This window comes from Harpia harpyja, chromosome 6 (assembly GCF_026419915.1).
Source record: "Harpia harpyja isolate bHarHar1 chromosome 6, bHarHar1 primary haplotype, whole genome shotgun sequence".
Classification (NCBI taxonomy): domain Eukaryota; kingdom Metazoa; phylum Chordata; class Aves; order Accipitriformes; family Accipitridae; genus Harpia; species Harpia harpyja.
In genome coordinates this window covers 66,657,727-66,674,511 of record NC_068945.1, presented here as the reverse complement: position 1 = coordinate 66,674,511, position 16,785 = coordinate 66,657,727, and the positions used below count along the sequence as shown (strand labels likewise).

The window sequence follows — 16,785 nt, the reverse complement described above, 5'->3', positions numbered from 1 at the left end:
ATGCCAGAATGGAGACTAAAGTAACAAGGAATGAATCTGTATTTCTTCCCAAATCCAAAGAAAATACACGTTTAACCCAGGGAAATGGAAGGAGGAAGGAACTTAAAATGCTTAGCCATTTGAATCAGAATGAGTGGACTGTTAGCAGGAGCTCTGTGCTGTCAGACAGTCTTTGCTAGAAATATCCAGGGTTAACTGATTACAGGTCATGACTGAAATGCTATAGGTAGAACTGAGGGAAGCTCATTCTTGTATCTGGCCAGCTATCAGAGTCTCACTTCCTCTAACATCACACATAGGTAACTAACTTTGTTTAATTGATTCAAACCTCGCATTTACGCTCTCTCTCTCTCTCTCTCTCTCTCTCTCTCTCTCTCTCTCTCTCTCTCTCTCTCTCTCTTTGAGGTCAAATAGCATCAGGGTTAGGCTTTTTTTTTTTTTTTTTTGAGGAATGCCAGTGGAAGTTTTCAAAGTAGAAGGTGATAAAAGAAAATTCTCTTGTGAAAATCTGAAGAGTTGACAAACTAAACTACTAAACACTACAACTTTTTTTTTATCTGATGTAAAATAATATATAGTGCTCTGCTCCTGATTTTATGTTTGCTTTTGGTTTGGGAACAGTATGTGACAAAGAGTTGGCAAGAGGTGGCTATGCAACAATGACAGTTGCCTCTGTGCTCCATTGCACCTAGAATTGTGCAGATATTAAAATGGAAGTGAGCTCTGAGGGCATTTTAGCTGTTTGAAAGCTGAAGCTGGATGTCTTTTTCCTGTTATACACATGTATTGGGGGGAGGGGGTATAGACCTGTAGTTGATCGACGCTGTGAATATCTCCAGTTACTGCCCTTTTATTAAGTTTTGGCTGCAGATCTATATGACAAACCCTTGGTCTTGTGTTTTGCTTATTTTGTCTGCTTGTGTTCTGCCAACCTCTGTACAAACATTTGCTTGTAAAACAGAAAACAATTTTTAAAAAAACCTTGTATTTTACCTACTGTGTGTTGGCTTCCTTACTGTCCTCTTCTGTTGCACAAGGCCTTCCCACAGAGTCAGTCACTCCTACACCACGTGTGCTGCTGTTGGCAGTAGTTGTAATCCACCATTAGAAAACCTCTACTGCAGCAGAGGTGAAGAACCGGCCTGACTAATACGAAAACCACAGGACTTGGGGCAATAACAGAATCTAGATTCTGTTATTGGCTCTGCTGTTAGTTTTCTGTTTGACCTTGAGCAACACTTTAAGGCCTTTGCTACTATGTAGTAAAACAAAGAAATTAGCCTAATATGAATTGGCATAGATTTGCTTCTAAGAGTCAAATAATTTGAGTGACACACTGTAGGTTAAGCACTGATAACAGATTTAGTATAATCTGAACTTAGTTTGAAATATGACTTGGCTTTAAGCAACACGATTTATTTATGTCTCTTATTTCAGCAAATACCTCTGTTCTGAGTGACTAGCTGTAAGCATTTCCTGAGGTATACAGACTATTTTTTGTGTCTTCTAACAACTTGTTTTGCTGTTTTCTCTGTAATACCAGCTTCTGAGAAAACTTTGTTGAGTTGGAGGTCTTCCATTTTCTGAAAATTGCTTTACTGGCAAGTTTTGAACCATTTAGTTTTAAAAATCCTTATTGTGGCTGAAGACTTATGGGTAAAGTTTACCCCTGGAAATGTAGCGGGGAGGACTTGTTCATTTAGTGTTTTGTGTAGGAGTTTCATGCTGTAAATAAAATATTTTTCTCCACCGTGGGGTCACTAAGCATAAGCATACCTCCTTCTGAAGTGTTAGCAGACCTACATTGCCTTATTTTCATCTCTTTCTGGGTACTCGCTTTGGTGGATGCTGTACAAATACATGACACTGGAGCCTGCTTTGTAAGCAGTTGTCCTTTAGGCGCTGCCACAGGAAATGCAAACACATACACAGGTGTGGAAACCTGAAAAGGATCAGACACACTGACTGAGGTCCTTAGTCAGACCTTACTTGTCGCGGGTAATGTAGTTGGTAGGAAGCATTTTTGTGCAAATGCACATTCTTCCACTTAGCCTGTGTTGATGTGCTGGCTCAGACTTCCTCAGGCATGGCTGCATCTTGCATGCCTTTAAAAATTTAGTTCTGAATTTACCTCTCTACTTCCTACCTCCTCTGGAATCTTGTTACTGACTTACTTCTATTTCTAGTAGTTTCTCATATTACTTTTTATGTCACACCTCCAGCTCTTCCTGCTTATGCGTCCTTTTTTTTCCCTCTGTGATTAATCAGCATCCTCTCAAAAGGCTCAGCAGCACTTAATTTGGAGTTCTTTGTTGCAGCTACAAAGTTTTACTTGTTTGTCTTTGCATACTTGAAATTGTGCACCCACCTTTTTCTGTAAGGTATGTACTTGCAACTGGTCTGAAGCAATAATATTTTTGTTTCTGTGTGGTGCCTTAAAAGGTTATGATTTTACAGAAAATGAAGAGGATGGTGGCCTGTTAAGATACATTTGCCTTATTGGCAGTATGGTATTGGTTTTACTGCTTCAGATGAAGCATTTGGTATTTTTCAGGCCTGTTTTTCTCAAGTTAAGCTTTAATTCCATGTTTTAAGTACCCCTGTAAATACTCTGATTGTCTAATGGGCTGAATAACTGAATCTCCTCTCGGTCTAAGTATGAACTGTTCGTTACTTCTGGGAATCTAGATTAGATGCCTACTTAAGAGAGATTTGGCAGTGTCCTGAAGGTAACAGCAAGCTGAGAGGGACGTGTAGGACGTGTTAGCCCAGAGCTGAACCAGGTGTCCCGAGTCCATTATCAACCCTGAAGTCTTAAGAACAAGGATTTGCATAGTGGCATAACCATTTGCTGCCTTGTTTTCTTCCTAATTCGTAACACTGGCTGCTATTTTAAGAGTGGGGAAGTATTGACTTGATGCTTTTGTAGTTACAACCTCAACGTTTCATTCCTGAGTGGTAACAGCTATTTCAGAGCCCATCATTATGTACATAATTATGATTGTATTTTCTTATGTGTACTGTTCTGCTCTTAACCTATGTTGAATTTCAGCTGTCAGTTTATCACTTGCCTACTCTGTGTCAGACTAAAGAAATCTGATGAGATGGAGCTCGCAGGGAACATTTGTAACATTACTATTGTCAAAATCTAAGCTTGCTTTGCCAATACTATATGAAAGGTGAGAGCTGTTGCCCCAAAGAACTTGCTGTCTGAACAGCCATACTAAGAGGGAGGGAGGCAGGTACAAAAGTGTCTTGCCCAACGTCGTGCAGAAGGTTGATTGGAGAGTTGGGATTATGCCCTATTGCCCTATACTTGCAACTATGCAACCAAAACCCATATTCCTTGTGGAGTTGCTTTTTATTTTAACAACAGAAAATGGTAAGCGCTCTTAGCCTTGAACTTTGGATTCTGAAGCGAATTCAGCTGAGCAGGAGATGCAATTTGTGTGCTGGAGTCTGCATAAGTGCTTGCCTTTTGAGGTGCTTACCTGAAATCAAGCTCCTGTGGTAGGTTTGTCTGAGTGTGTTGGGGTATTTTACCCTTCTGTGCAGGAGAAAATGTGCATTGTAACCCCACATAGTTTTCATAAAGATAGAAGGAAAAATACGGAAGGCTTCCAAGAGCTTCTTAAACCTCTTAAATCTTTCCTGCTCCGCAAGCAGAATTCTAATGAGGGAGTACTTTCTGTCCTTACAGCACCTAGTGCAGGAGGCCCTGAGCAAGACTCAGATTCATCCCATGTTAAATTAAATTACATCCCATGTTCACGCCTGGGGTTGTTCCTCCTAAGGTGCAGGACTTGGCACTTCTTGCGGAGTTTCACGATGTTCCTGCCAGCCTGTTTCTCCAACCTGTCAAGGTCCCTCTGGGTGGCAGCACGACCCTCTGGAGTATCAGCCACTCCTGCCAGGTTGGTGTCATCTGCAAACTTTCTGAGGGTACACTCTGCCTCATCATCGAGATCATTAACAAAGATGTTAAACGGGACTGGACCCAGTGTAGACCCCTGGAGTACACCACTAGTTACTGGCCTCCAACTAGACTTTGTGCCACTGATCACCACCCTCTGGGACTGGCCATTCAACCAGTTTTCAGTCTACCTCAGTGTCTGCTCATCCAGCCCATACTTCAACAGCTTCTTTATGAGAAGGATCCTATGGGAGACAATGTTTGAAAGCCGTACTGAAGTCCAGGTAGACAATATACGCTGCTTTCCCGTTGTCTACCAGGCCAGTCATTTCATTGTAGAAGGCTATCAAGTTGGTCAAGCATGACTTCCCCTTGCTGAATCCATGCTGACTACTACTGATGATTTTCTTGTCCTTCATGAAAACAGTTTCCAAGATAGCTGCTCCAGAATCTTAGAAATAAATGAAAATTCTCTAAAAATTGGAAAAGAGCAAGAGCATCCATACAGATGAGGGCTGCTTACAGATGCATCTGGCATTGATAGTGTGTTCCTGACCTGGTACAAGACTATAACCCTGTTCCTTTTCCCAATAAAGCAAGAGCTGCTTGTGATCGTGGAGAACTTACTATGCTGCTTACAAGCACTTTCTGTACCAGTAACTGCAGTACGATGTGGTAATGATTGGCTGCTTTGGAGAATTCATGCCTTTAGGTGATGGATGAGGCACTTGTCCTTAAAAGAGGAATAGGGATTGATTGTGTTAGCAGGACGCTGTCTGTTAATTTGCTGTCAGCTGAACAATGAAAGCGTACAGCCTGTCTGCAACCAGAGGGTTTATTTGCTACTTTGAAAACTCCTGTGGTTTTTCAGGTGCTGTCTGGATTTCTAAACCTTACATTTGTATTTCTGTAGGAAGGAGACCCTTCAAGAGAGACAGGCGTCGTGGTGGGTTGTTGCACCACCACTTCTAGGTCCACTCACTGGCCAAACTACCGCTACTGCTTGGTGGCAGTCAGTGCCTGAGTTTGGGCTTCACCCCTGTGCTAGAGGAAAGAATTGAGCTTTTGTGAAATTCTGGATGTGTCAGCCAGGAGATTTGGCTTTCTGCTGTGCTGAGCTGCAGAAGAGGTGGGTTTTTCATAGTTGGGTTTCAGAACAGCACCTGGGCTTGGGAGTTTTTTTGGTGTGTCCTATAGGCAAGACTTGTAATAAAGGACTTCCCTCTTGCCCTGTGATGCTGAAGATTTTATTCTAGCTGCATAGCAGTTAAAGAGCAATCCCAGAGCCTTTATCATCTGATCAGTTTGGCTTATGTGAAACTTCATTAATTTTCTCATGACCTCAGGGCCTGCCTTCTCCTTTGAAACCACCCATGGACTTTCAGAAATGTGAAGGCTTTGAGGTTAGCGCTGGACTAAACCCATCAGCAGGGAGGCACTGATGGGCAGCAGGTGACTGACTCCTTACACCGTGTTCCTCCAGAGTATGATGGAGACTACAAGATAGCAGAAACAGAGACTGGTCCTTCTATCTGCTCTGTGAATAGAGACTTTTGCTGTCCAAGACTCCCAACGCTGATTTCTTTTGAATCCTGTACACCAGATCCAGACATTTTTGGGAAAGCTTACCTTAAAATGTGAATATTCTGTGTTGATTCATACTGCAGGACCAGTCAAGGGTAAGCCTGGTGCTGTGTGACCATGGAAAAACAAAGCAATTCCTGCAGAACATTGCTCATGTACCTGCACTGACTTATGGTTATGGCTGTAAAAGGGACAATTGTGAAGTCCAGCTGGAGATAAGCAGGCAGCTCCTGGAAGGACACATGATACTTGACTGGGTATTTAATATGTGAACCCCATCTCTGCCCTCCTTTGGCCCAAAACAGCATTTCAGGCAGGTGTTTTTCACCTGTGATGTACTTTAGTGGATAAATACACCTGCTTTTCCTTTTTCTGAATGTTGGCTCGCTGCGGTGTTCTGGAGAACCAAGTGTTTAAGCTAAGGAGGTAGGAGTGCCGGTGCTCGGAGTAGTGGATGAGAGATGCTTGTGGGTATTTTGAGGTGTTGGTTGATTGAATAACTGGTCTGTGTGTGAGAGGAGACAGATCTCATGGGAAGGCTGTCATCGGTGCCTGTTACACATTTGCAGAGTGAGCTTGAAAATGAAACTTTTCCTCAAAGGACTGCAGCGACATTTCATGCAGCATAGAGGATGATAGGATTTTTCAAGGATGCAAAAACTGGCAATTATGTGAGTTGCTTATAACATTAGCCAGCTCCAGAGCCTACGGGCTTTAACCCCTGGGCAGCTATAGACCTAATCATAGATAGATGTCTTGTGTCAGGAGCAACAAACGAGTAGCTGCTCCTTTCTCCTCCTCACTGAAGGATCTGTGAACTCTGAAACTTTCTTCAAATGAGCGCTTAGGTTGGTAAGATCACCTTTCTCTTTCTGCAAGTCAGTGGGTTAGATGTGCTGCTTGCCTTGAATGTCCAGGGTGATTTTACCTCCTATTTACTGCAAAAAATCTTTTGTGTCACTCGAGATGCAACTCGACAAGTTAGTGGCAAGGAGGAGAAAATGCAGTAAAGTCTGCAGGACTTTTAACTGCTGGAAAAAAAGGTAGGAAAACCTAAAGTTTTCCAATTCCCTTTTCCTCAAGAGAGAGCAATGGATGACAAAGTCCCTGTCTGTATGCCCATGCTTGATAGCTTACCCAGCATTATGCAGTAGCTGATAATAAATACAAATGTGATCCTGGAGTGAGCTGTGCTCCGTTAGTGATCTTGCTGTCTGTGTCAGGTGGGGCTGGGCGTTGCTCGTGGCTTTCTGTACGCAGGAGCAAACCCACAGCTTTCCATATCAGTAAGCAAAGCCCTGCTTGAATGGGGGGAAAAATTTATATTGAGGTGGAAAAGCCGCAATGGAAGAGCGGAGATGTGAAAGCCAGAGAAAACATTGCAGTTAATTGGAAAAGGGATAGTGTGTGTACTTCTGCAGATTTTTCCTCTCATATCTGCTTTCTCTGATTTTTGATCCCTGCTGAGCTCATGATTGTAGCTTTACAGCATTTCTTTTCCTTTTCTTTTTAGCATCAGGAAATAGGGAAATCCCAAAGCACGGGGATTCGTGCTGCATCTCATTCTTGTTAGAACAGAAATGTAAGAGCACAGCCTTATGTCTTATGTCCAAACGGTGTTAATACACCCTGAGCTTTCAGCCCTGTAGATATGAGCAGCAGGGGACAGGGGACCAAAGCTTTGCTCCCACCGGACTGTGCCTCCTGTGCAGGACGTCCCGCTGCCCTGCATGGGCAAGCCTGAAGGCTGGTGCTTGCCTGCCCACCTCCCAGCAGTTGTAATGCACTGTCTCTCCAGCAATTTGCTTTACAAGATAAACCAGCTAACGTTGGGGATAGCTAAAGCAGGTGCTGGAGATTTTGCAAGGATACTTAAAGCTCGACAACCTCACCTATATGGAAAACAGGATCTTTCCCAAGAAGATGACTAACCCTTTCCTTGCTTCTCTCCTGCTTCTTATTCCTCCTGTAGAAAGAATGTGTTTTTTTTCCAAAGCAGTTTTTAAGCATCTCACCACTTCATAGCCCTTGAGTTGTTTTTCCTTTCCCAGTCTCTAAGGTGTGATCTCTAGCTTCCACTTGAGAGCTTGCAGCAAGTCAACAGCTCAGGAATCCATGTGGTCCTGCCAAGACAAAGGTCTTCAACTCATCACAGATTTCTCCACCTTTTGCCGCGGGCAGAAAGCTAGGTAACTTTTTTGGACTTTGCTGCTTCGAACTTGTAAAACTGGTATAGCAACTGTGAACCAAAACTCAAATGATACTGTAGCAAAACACACAAAGCTCCTCCAGCACCCACTCCTCTTGTGAGAATGGGAAGAGAAAACCGGTGGCTTGTGCGTCATTTGAGGAAAATGCTGGGATTCTGCAACTGTAGTGATGCAGGGTTGTCAATGGGAGAGGATATGGGCTGGAGCAATTCCCGATGACTCGTCTTCCCTCTTTGTAGGAGAGGGTGATGCAGTCACCCAGCAAAATTTGAAGACCTTTCTGGGGAAGTAATCATATGGAAATGAAGTGTACTCAAACCAGGATTCGTGTGTTTGCTTCAAGCACAAATTTCAGAGGAAGACCATCTCCCTGTACTGCACCAGTTAAAGCTCTGCACATCATCCCATGTAACACAACACAGTTGCTTCTGCAGATACAGTCCCAAAAGTATCATGTTCACCTGCAAGGGAGTCAGGAATATCGGGCTAATAAGGAAATCAAGTCAGTCCTGAAAATGTGGCCACACATCACAGTGCTATTCATGTATTTCCTCCCCCTTTCCTCACTTTGCTTTCTACCTGATAATTTCAAAGTGTTTTTCTTAGTTTTATTTCTATCCAGCAGGTTGCTTTATTCATGGGCAAAGCCTAATGGTCTTTGTTTTTCCTGCAGCGTTTCTGCAGGCAAAGCTTGAGGAACATAAAAGCCTGGGATCTTGAGGCTGCTATCAGTTTTTATATTAAAAAATAATGATGTGGACATCATAAAATCAATACATACTTTTTTTTTTCTGATTTAAGGGGAAAAAAAGGCGGGGGGGCTTAACTGCACGGCAAGGATTTGCCTCACCAAGCCTGGACTGTGTGAAATAGAATTGATTATTTGCCACTCTGGATGCATCAGAAGAAGGATGGAGATGTTTCTCCAAATGTGACGTTTTCTTTTCAGTGCCAGGTGGGTGCGTGGTAGCAGTTCAAAGCCATGGAAATCGGTGGAGAGGGGAGACTGTGTTTCCTGCATGGGAAGAGCAAAATCACATTTAAAAACCTGCTTGAGCAGGCAGCTGCAGAAAAGCCACCAAGGTATGTGACATCTGACAGCGGGTGGTGCTGCTGCGGTAATTACTGCATGTAGATCACTCCTGCGAAATGCTGTCCAGTTCCCTACTGGGACCTTTCTCTCCAAAACCCAAAAGCTGTTGCCTGTGTGCAAAACGGGAGACCAAGGATCCGGAGCTGTGCAAGGGACTGAGAGTACCTTCTCCTAAGTGTTTGACCTGTATCTCTCTAATCCAATCTTGTCTCAACACCTTTATAGAGCACCTAATCTTTGTGATATGAAGATGCCAGCTCTAATACCAGAGGTTAGCAAAAAGTAATCTGTCTAGGTCAGGTTGCAGCGCACATGGGGTTTGGCTGGAAAGTTTCCAAAAGCTCATCATTCCCAGTCCCTGCTGCATCTTAAGCCCTGATGACCTGGTTGTGCTGCCCGCTCTCCCAGCAGAAATAGCATTGCCATTGCTAGCGAGAGGTCACAAGCCTCTCTGCAACTTTCCCTTCTGCTAAATTTGCAAGGCTGAAGCGTCAGGCTGGCAATCAACACGTGGGGAGAGCTCGCTGTGTGAAAGGGAGCTGGGTACCAGGTCTCTGTGGCTGCTGGAGCTTGGGAGGATTAGCAAAAAGGCCTTGAAAACGTGGGCGTGGGCTGAAAACAGAAGCCTCGGGGCTATAAACAACTCGCTGATGGTCAGTGACTGGTCACTGAAGTGCAACCTTGAGACACTGGCTTAGGTGTCACAGCAGCAGCTCAGCAAGAAAACGGCTGAGCAGTGGGATAAGGGGCCTGATGCTGCCTGGGACAGCAGCACCTTCAAGCAACGTGTAACCCAGGGGGTGAGGATAAAAGTCTGCCTGAGCACTCAAACGTCTTATAAAAGGACAAAATAGGATTATGCGAGCCAGATCGATCATGTAAGCATGGCCCATGACATACTCAGCGCTAGCAATTACAAGCACCCTTGTCTTTCTTGGGTTTGTGCCACGCAAGCCATTCAAAAGGTTATAAATATTTTAAACAAGCTGTTTGCATTATTACTTGCTTGTAGAATACAACCCTGGTAGTGAAGGAGATCCCCATGACTGATTCTCGGGTTGAAACGACTGCATGGCTCCAGCTCAAGAAAAGCACCGACATCGCTGTCTCACAGATTGCTACCACCCATTATCGTACCATACCACTAACTGGAAAGGGAGGTCAGTTCAATACTGATTTTCTGGCTGGGCAATCACTAATACGAAGCTCTGTGCCTCCCTGTATAGGTAAAGATGTCTCTGCTTCCCTTAGATACACGCAGAAATGCCGAGTAGCTTAGCTCAGCTCCTGTGGTCCTTGATACAAAGCCCGGTTCTGCACACCTATTGATTCAGTGCAAGGTGGGGAAGGGAAGTTAAATCTCCATCTTGGCCAAAGAGGGTTTTTCTGGAGTTAAGGATGAAGCTGAGGGCTGCAGTCACAGCATCTTGGTCAAATGTGGGTTTTAAACCTGGGAGAAAGGTAAAAGGGCTCTTGGCTGGGTCAGTTTTAACTAAACAACCCCCCTAAAATATTAATGGTCATTAAATTATGCTTTTGTTTGCTTCAGAGACAGCTTCCTACAGGACACGGCTGGGAAAGGTGCTGGCAAACATCGCTGCTCCGAGTGCCTCTCCCATGGAAACCAGAACTTGGGAAGATCTCAAGAAGCCATCTGGACCATCCCTCAGCCCCGGGGCAGGATCAGTGCTGGCTAAGACTGTTCCCAGCGTATTTGCCCAACCTGTTCCGAAAACCTTAAGTGATGCTGAGCCTCCCGCCACCCTGTCTGACCATGCAGCCTGGCATTTGTGCTCTGTCAAGAGGAGAGATGTCCTCATTTCACCATCCTGGACCATATTTTATTTAGTTTAATCTAAAATCTAAACCTGGTTTTGGGACCAGCTTGCTTCTCAGCAGTTTTCTTTTATTATTTTTTTTTTATGTTGTTCTTTTTAAATCCCAGACAGAAATGCTGTTGAACAGTGAGTAAGGGGTGAAGATCCTAGTGCACCAGAAATCCCCAGACTATGTGTGAAGGCTCCCCTGTTTATTTAAACTACCTGGCACCACTTAGATGCCCAAGGTGCTTTCTGTGGGCGAAAAACAACAGTATCTAATATAGGGAATGAGGCAATGAGGTGCTCCAACTCCTACGATGGCCTTGGCTGGAGCTTGGAAGCTGCTTTCTAGAAATTGCCCATGGGGAAAACAGAAAGCAGATGTGTGGAGACCAAGGATGGTCCCATCTGAGATCTTTCTAGGCCAATGCACAGAGCGACTGGAGCAAATCCCAGTTATCAACCAGACGCTTTATTCACTTTAAGTTGATTTCCTGGGGACCAGAGTCAAGGGAGGATGTAGCTTGTAAGCCTCTTCCTTTGAAGAGCAGCTGGGTCCTGGGTGAATGGCCTTGGTTTTGCCCATGGAATGCAGAGAAGTAGGTGCTTTGCTGCTGAACAGGCACCTCTTAAATCCCAAAACGCTCCTGGAGCATCAGGAGCAGCCCTCCATCCAGTTGGCTGCCTTGAGGCTGGGTGCTCTCCCAGGGATTATTTAAGCCTTTTCACCATTTCATCCAAGGGGATGGCAAAGCCTCTCTGCCTCCCTGACCAGGTGGTGGAAGCACCTTAATGGGAGCCTTAACCACCAGCCTCTAATACAGGACCTGAACGCAGCTACGATGCTGTGAGATGCTCCTACTGGGAAGTTTTTAGAGCTGAACTGACAGTGTCCAGGAAAGATCAATGTTGCAGAAAAAAAACCAGCCGAGGAGTTAGGCATCTTCCAAGCTATGCAGGCACGGAGCAAGATGTTATGGACAACAAATTTGGATGTAAGCATCCAAACATGGATTTTGATGGACACGACACCCAATTTCATTATTGAGTCTAACCCTGAGTATATCACGTTGTTTCTTTTGCCATGCCCTGGAATCACGTGCTGGAAATATTCTTCCAGAGATGAACTGCTGATCCCTATTTATCCCAGCCAATAAACCTGTAAAAATCTGGATTTGTGTTTTATAGAGATTCAGAAGCTCATCACTTCAAGGAATGTTCCCAGAGTACAGCACCGGGTTAGAGTCGAGCTCTTGTTTCTGCCGGGGGTGGCTCAGCCGAGCTCCTGGGCGGTAGACAGGGAACTGGGTGGAAAAAAGTTTTACCAGCAAGATAACGGCATGTCCTCCACGATGCCCTGCGGATCCAGGATGCTTGGAGACGCAGCATTAGGTCAAGCTGCCAACCCTCCCAGGAGGTGCCTGCCCAGGGCCAGATCCTGCACAGGGACCCTCATGGATCGATGCTGGCACTTGAGCGCAGCTCTGCTCGCTTGGGTTCCCCGAGCGAGCCAGGGCAGCGCCGGGCTCTCCTCATTCTCCCTTTAGTTGCTCCCCATTGCTGAGCTGTGAGCTGTACTGGGACGGGTGCAAGAGCCTGTGCGTGGAGTGGGGCTCAGCAGCTTCCAGCAAGGGGTGGAAGGAGCCTGAAGGACACAAGAGGGGCTTCACGGGCTGTGGAGTAGCATCAGGGTTTGTTGAACTGCCTCCAGAAAGCGCTGGCTGCTGCTGCTGGAAAATGCGGTGAAAGGCAGGTTGCTGTCATGCCGCCCTGGCCTCGGGCACGGCTGGGGTGTCCTTCTCTTGCACGTGGGTGTTGGGCCACGTGGAGCGAAGAAGGGCTTTTCTTTACCTGCTGGGCTACGTCTGGCAGTGCACGTGGATGTCTAGCCCAGCTGCCTTGAATTTTCCCTGCCTGTGGCCCTTGAGGGTTGCTAAATGTCCTGGGAAATTCCATTTTTGGATGGTCTTTTCCCCAAGAAAATGGTTGCCTGCTCAATTTGCCTGGGTAGAGACCCAGCCCCAGCCTGTCCTGCCATCTTCTTCGGGGGCAGGGAAGAAACCAGCTGCTGTAACTGGTTCCAGTTGCTGGAAGGAAGCCCAGCAGCCCATGCCACCAAATCTTCTATGCTTTTGCCCCTCACGCAGTGCTGAGGCTCAGGGACATCTTCCCATGCAGCAGCCATCACTCCCAGAGCAGGGCAGAGGCAGCAATGCCATGTAAGACATTGATATCCCTGCTGGAATTACAGCTCTCATAACAGAGCCCGGGGAGCACTTTTTTGGAGTCCTCCTCACCCACTGGCTTAAACAGGTTTCTCCAGAGAGGGGTTAAGCCAAATCTGGCAGACTCTGCACTGGAGCGGATGAAGAGTGTTCACCTTCAGCATCACGGTGGTCTGGATGGGGCTGGAGCCTGCAGTAGATGGGCAGGGAGGCTTTGTACCACCACGGCCACCGGCACAGGGATGTTTTGAGGAAGGTCTTGGTGACTCCAGGAAGGAGGAACAGTTCTGCAGGGAGCAAAGACACAGCATAGAGCTCATGGTATCACTGTTAACCACCAAGATGGAAGGACAGGGTCCAGTCCTGGGTAGCTTAAGGAGTTTGTCTTGAAGTAGCTCCAAGACGATGCCTCTTTCTACCTCCAGGGAGGGCAGCAAAGGAGCCACAGTAAAAATAAACAACTCTCGCAGGTGATAATGCTCCACCTTCACCTCCTGCTGCAACCTGAGCTGCAGGTTGAATGGTAGAGATTAAGCCACATGGACCTGATCGTGCTCCAAAAGTCTAGGCTCGGCTCACGGCTCATGCCAGCCCCATGCCAGCTGTCCCTGCTGTGATCCCAGGAGAAGGGGATTTGCACATCCTCAGCATGGGGGTTAGCACGGCAGGATCTGAACCTCCAATTGCCCAGGTGGGATACCCCTCTCAAATGCCATTTACCTCCCCGGTCTCTCCTCCCAGGCTCCCAACGGTACAACTTCTCCGGCTGAGCATCACCCAAGGACCACCACAAACGCACGCGGGTTGCCGGATCTGAGTTTCTGCCTCCCTGGTGTTGGAAGCAGTTGAGTTTTCCCAGCTTAGCCTTGTTCCACCACAAAGAAGATGGGATCGATGCTCTGCTGAGCTCAGAAGATTGGCAGAGGTGATGCGGGAGGCCAAACCCCCATTATCCCACCCACATCCATTACACTCAATTCCGTACTAGTCCTACCAGGAAAAAACCCCACCACAAACCAAACGAAAAAACCAGTTCTCACTACGTCCCATTCCTTTCTAAGGCTATCAGCTCCTTGTCACCTCTCTGCCAGCCCTGCTGCTTCCCGAAAACGAAGGGTTAAAAGCTCCGAAATTGCAAGAACTTCCTCCTTTCTGCAGTGCCTGCCTCCAGATGACGCTGGGTTCTGCCAGTCTTTGCCCAAATATGTCCGTTTCCTTTTAAAAGAAGAAGGAGGAGGAAGGAAGAAAATAAAAATAAAGAAGAAATATATATATATTTAAGAGCAAGGCACCCAGGAGTCCGAGGACAGCCCAGCCTCCAGCCCCCCCCCATGCCGTTCCGCAAAGGTAGGGGCTGGATTGGGGGACACACACATATACAGCACCCCGGGATGCTCCCCCCGGCCACGGGGGGGGGACACCTAAGGGACCAGGGTTGGGGTTGGGGGTCCGTGTCCCGTGGGATGCTTCTTGGCAGTGGGTGGGAGATGGGAGCAGCGGGCTGTCCCCGGTTTTGCCGCACCGCGGGGTTTTGGGGGAGGATGGGGGACACGATGCTGGGATGGGGGGTGTGTGTGGGGGGGTAAGAAATGTAGCCTGTAAAGGGTAACTGTTTCCCCTCCGCCTTCCTTTGGTTGTGGGGTTTTTCGTGTCTCCCTGCTCTGGGGGAATAAGCTGCTCTAGGTGGTGCAAAGGCTGAGGACGAGAAGGAAGGAGGACGTTTCTGGGCAGGGGGATGCTGCTGGGGGATGTTTTGGGCGATGCGGGCTGAGAACGGGCAACCTGCGTGGATTTGTGGTGGTCCTTGGGTGATGCTCAGCCGGAGGAGTTGTGCCGTTGGGAGCCTGGGAGGAGAGACCGGGGAGGTAAATGGCATTTGAGAGGGGTATCCCACCCGGGCAGCCCTCTTTCAGGACGTGGTGCTCTCCAATCTGCACCCCAAACCATCTCTTTTCCCAAAAGCTCCATCCCAGCAGCTGGCAGAAATCCCCCCCTTGCCATCCCCTGGCTTGGAAGCGTGGGCCAAGATGGACCCAGCTAGGAGACCTAAAGCCCCGACAGCTGCTCCTGTGCTTCCCCAGAGGTGGATGGATGAGTTTTCCATCCTCCCTGGCCTGCTGTGAAGCAGAGACCCTTAGTGTCACCTCCTCCTCATCCCGGAGGGGTATCATAGTGCGGGCATTGGGGGGGCACACAGCAGGATGCTCGTGGTGGCCCCTTGTCCTAGCAACCCTATTGGGAGGAGAAAGAGGGGGAAAAACTCTTCTCCAAGAGACACAAAAGCCGGGGGAGGCAGGGTTAAGTCGGGATGTGCAAGGACACGGGGGAGAAGATGCTGCTCAGCCTCTAACCCAGGTGCTTCGCCGAAGTGGTTCGGTGCCTCCAGACCGGTGGGCAGCCCAGTGCCGCGCCGAGGGCTGGCAGTGCTGGGGCAGGGGCAGAGGGTACCGCGGCGGAGATGTTACACGCTGAGCCTGGCATGGCATGAAAGGGCAGCAGGGAGGGAATGAATATTTGGGAGAGAAGGTTGGATTTGGTTTTCTCACCTCTCCTTGCTCTGGAGAGGATGTTTTGGGTGTGTGGCAGTTTGCCGGCAGTGATGTTCATGGAGCCTGTGATGTCAGGCGCGGAGATTTATGTTGCCTTTTAAGGCTCAATGAAGCGTGATGTGGTTCACACCCTCGCATCTTGACAGCACAGCAGACTTCAGGTCTTGATTTAATTTTAGGCGATAAATGGATTTGTTTAAAGCAGAAGAAGAGATGCTGGGGGGGTGGGCGGTTGGAGGAAAGCGGAGCGTGTCAGGCTTTAAAAGTGCTGAGCGCTTGGGGGTGGGCACGGAGAGCTGGGGGGAAATTCCCGTGTTGGAGGGCAGCTCGCGTGGCCCCGCTGCAGCCTCAGCAGGGATCCCAGTGATAAGAACGATGGGCAGGTCTCCAGCACTTGGGGACACGTGGTGGGTTTGCAGTCATGAGGATGCACTTCCATGCGGTCTTGCCCAGCACACCTGAATTGGGGAGGACCTATTTGTCGGGGCACCACGCCTTGCTTGCCATCCCCGCTAGATACCTGGGGCACAGCTAATCTGCAAGTCCTTTGGACCCTGCTATGGGGAATTCCGTTCTGCAACCATCGCGTCACCCTCGCAGCCATACCTCCTCTGCAAACTTCCTCTAGAGGTCAACCTTGAAATGCCAGAGCAGCTGCCAGCAGCTCCTTGCGTCAACTTGCAGTTCCACCATGTGAAGGTCCAACATGGCACAGAGGCCAGCGTGGAGGGGTTTTGTCCGTCGCTTGTGCACGTGCATGCTCAGCTCATGCTGGAGACCCCCCCAAGGACCCCTTCTTCTTGCAGATGGAGACTGTAAGACTCGCTTAGACTAGAAGAGACCTGTGCGAGTTTGGCCATGGCAATGCTTGTAGAGGTTCTCTGTACGGCCTGGCTGCAGTCTGTGTAGACGTGACCCCCGCTGAGAGCATCCCGTTGGGTTGGTGGGACCCCATGTCACCAGCCGTGCCTGGAGCACTGCTCGGTGGCTGCAGCTGGGCTGCCTGGGCTTCCCATGGACACATCTATAAGCCACCAGGCAGGAGGGTTGTGGAGAGCACGGTCTTCTGACTGCCCTTCAAAAGCTGCACAGGGTGAGCTGTGCATATCCTTAGTTTGCAGGAGAGTTAGGCATGAAGGTATTTTCCCTGTAGTTCAACCTGGTGCATTAAAAATCCTTGCTGAAGGTGGTGGCCTCAGTCTTATTTAGAGTCAGGATGCCTGCCCGATCCTCCCAGAGGAAAATGAGGACGCCAGCCAGCTCAGTGAGGAGGCTGTGCCTTTCCTTTGGGAGCCTTTTGGGAGCAGCAACCCACCCCGGGGCTTGCTCACCGCCACCCAGATGTGGGGTGTGAAGAGAAGGCTCTGCCTAAAGGCTGCTGCTTTGCAAAC

The 16,785-nt window shown here is 48.0% G+C and overlaps 1 protein-coding gene and 1 long non-coding RNA gene across 5 annotated transcripts in view; both read left to right on the top strand.

The window, feature by feature from the left end:
• Positions 1 to 388: 388 nt before the first annotated feature.
• Positions 389 to 11,543, top strand: LOC128142613 (uncharacterized). 4 transcript variants are annotated; one of them, XR_008235457.1, is made up of 3 exons: positions 389 to 5,042; positions 5,260 to 8,790; positions 9,813 to 11,543. It is a non-coding gene; the product is annotated as an uncharacterized LOC128142613 (long non-coding RNA). The 4 variants fall into 4 exon arrangements; XR_008235454.1 differs by having other exon boundaries at positions 389 to 7,686; positions 8,657 to 8,790; XR_008235455.1 differs by having other exon boundaries at positions 389 to 8,790; positions 9,813 to 10,026; positions 10,356 to 11,543.
• Positions 11,544 to 14,032: 2,489 nt separating this feature from the next.
• The window catches only part of PFKFB3 (6-phosphofructo-2-kinase/fructose-2,6-biphosphatase 3), a 43,849-nt gene continuing 41,096 nt past the window's right edge, over positions 14,033 to 16,785 (top strand). The window contains exon 1 of the mRNA XM_052788759.1: positions 14,033 to 14,192. Within this exon, the coding sequence (XP_052644719.1) occupies positions 14,177 to 14,192 (16 nt within the window). The 5' untranslated portion in view covers positions 14,033 to 14,176. The remainder of the gene's footprint in view (positions 14,193 to 16,785) is intronic.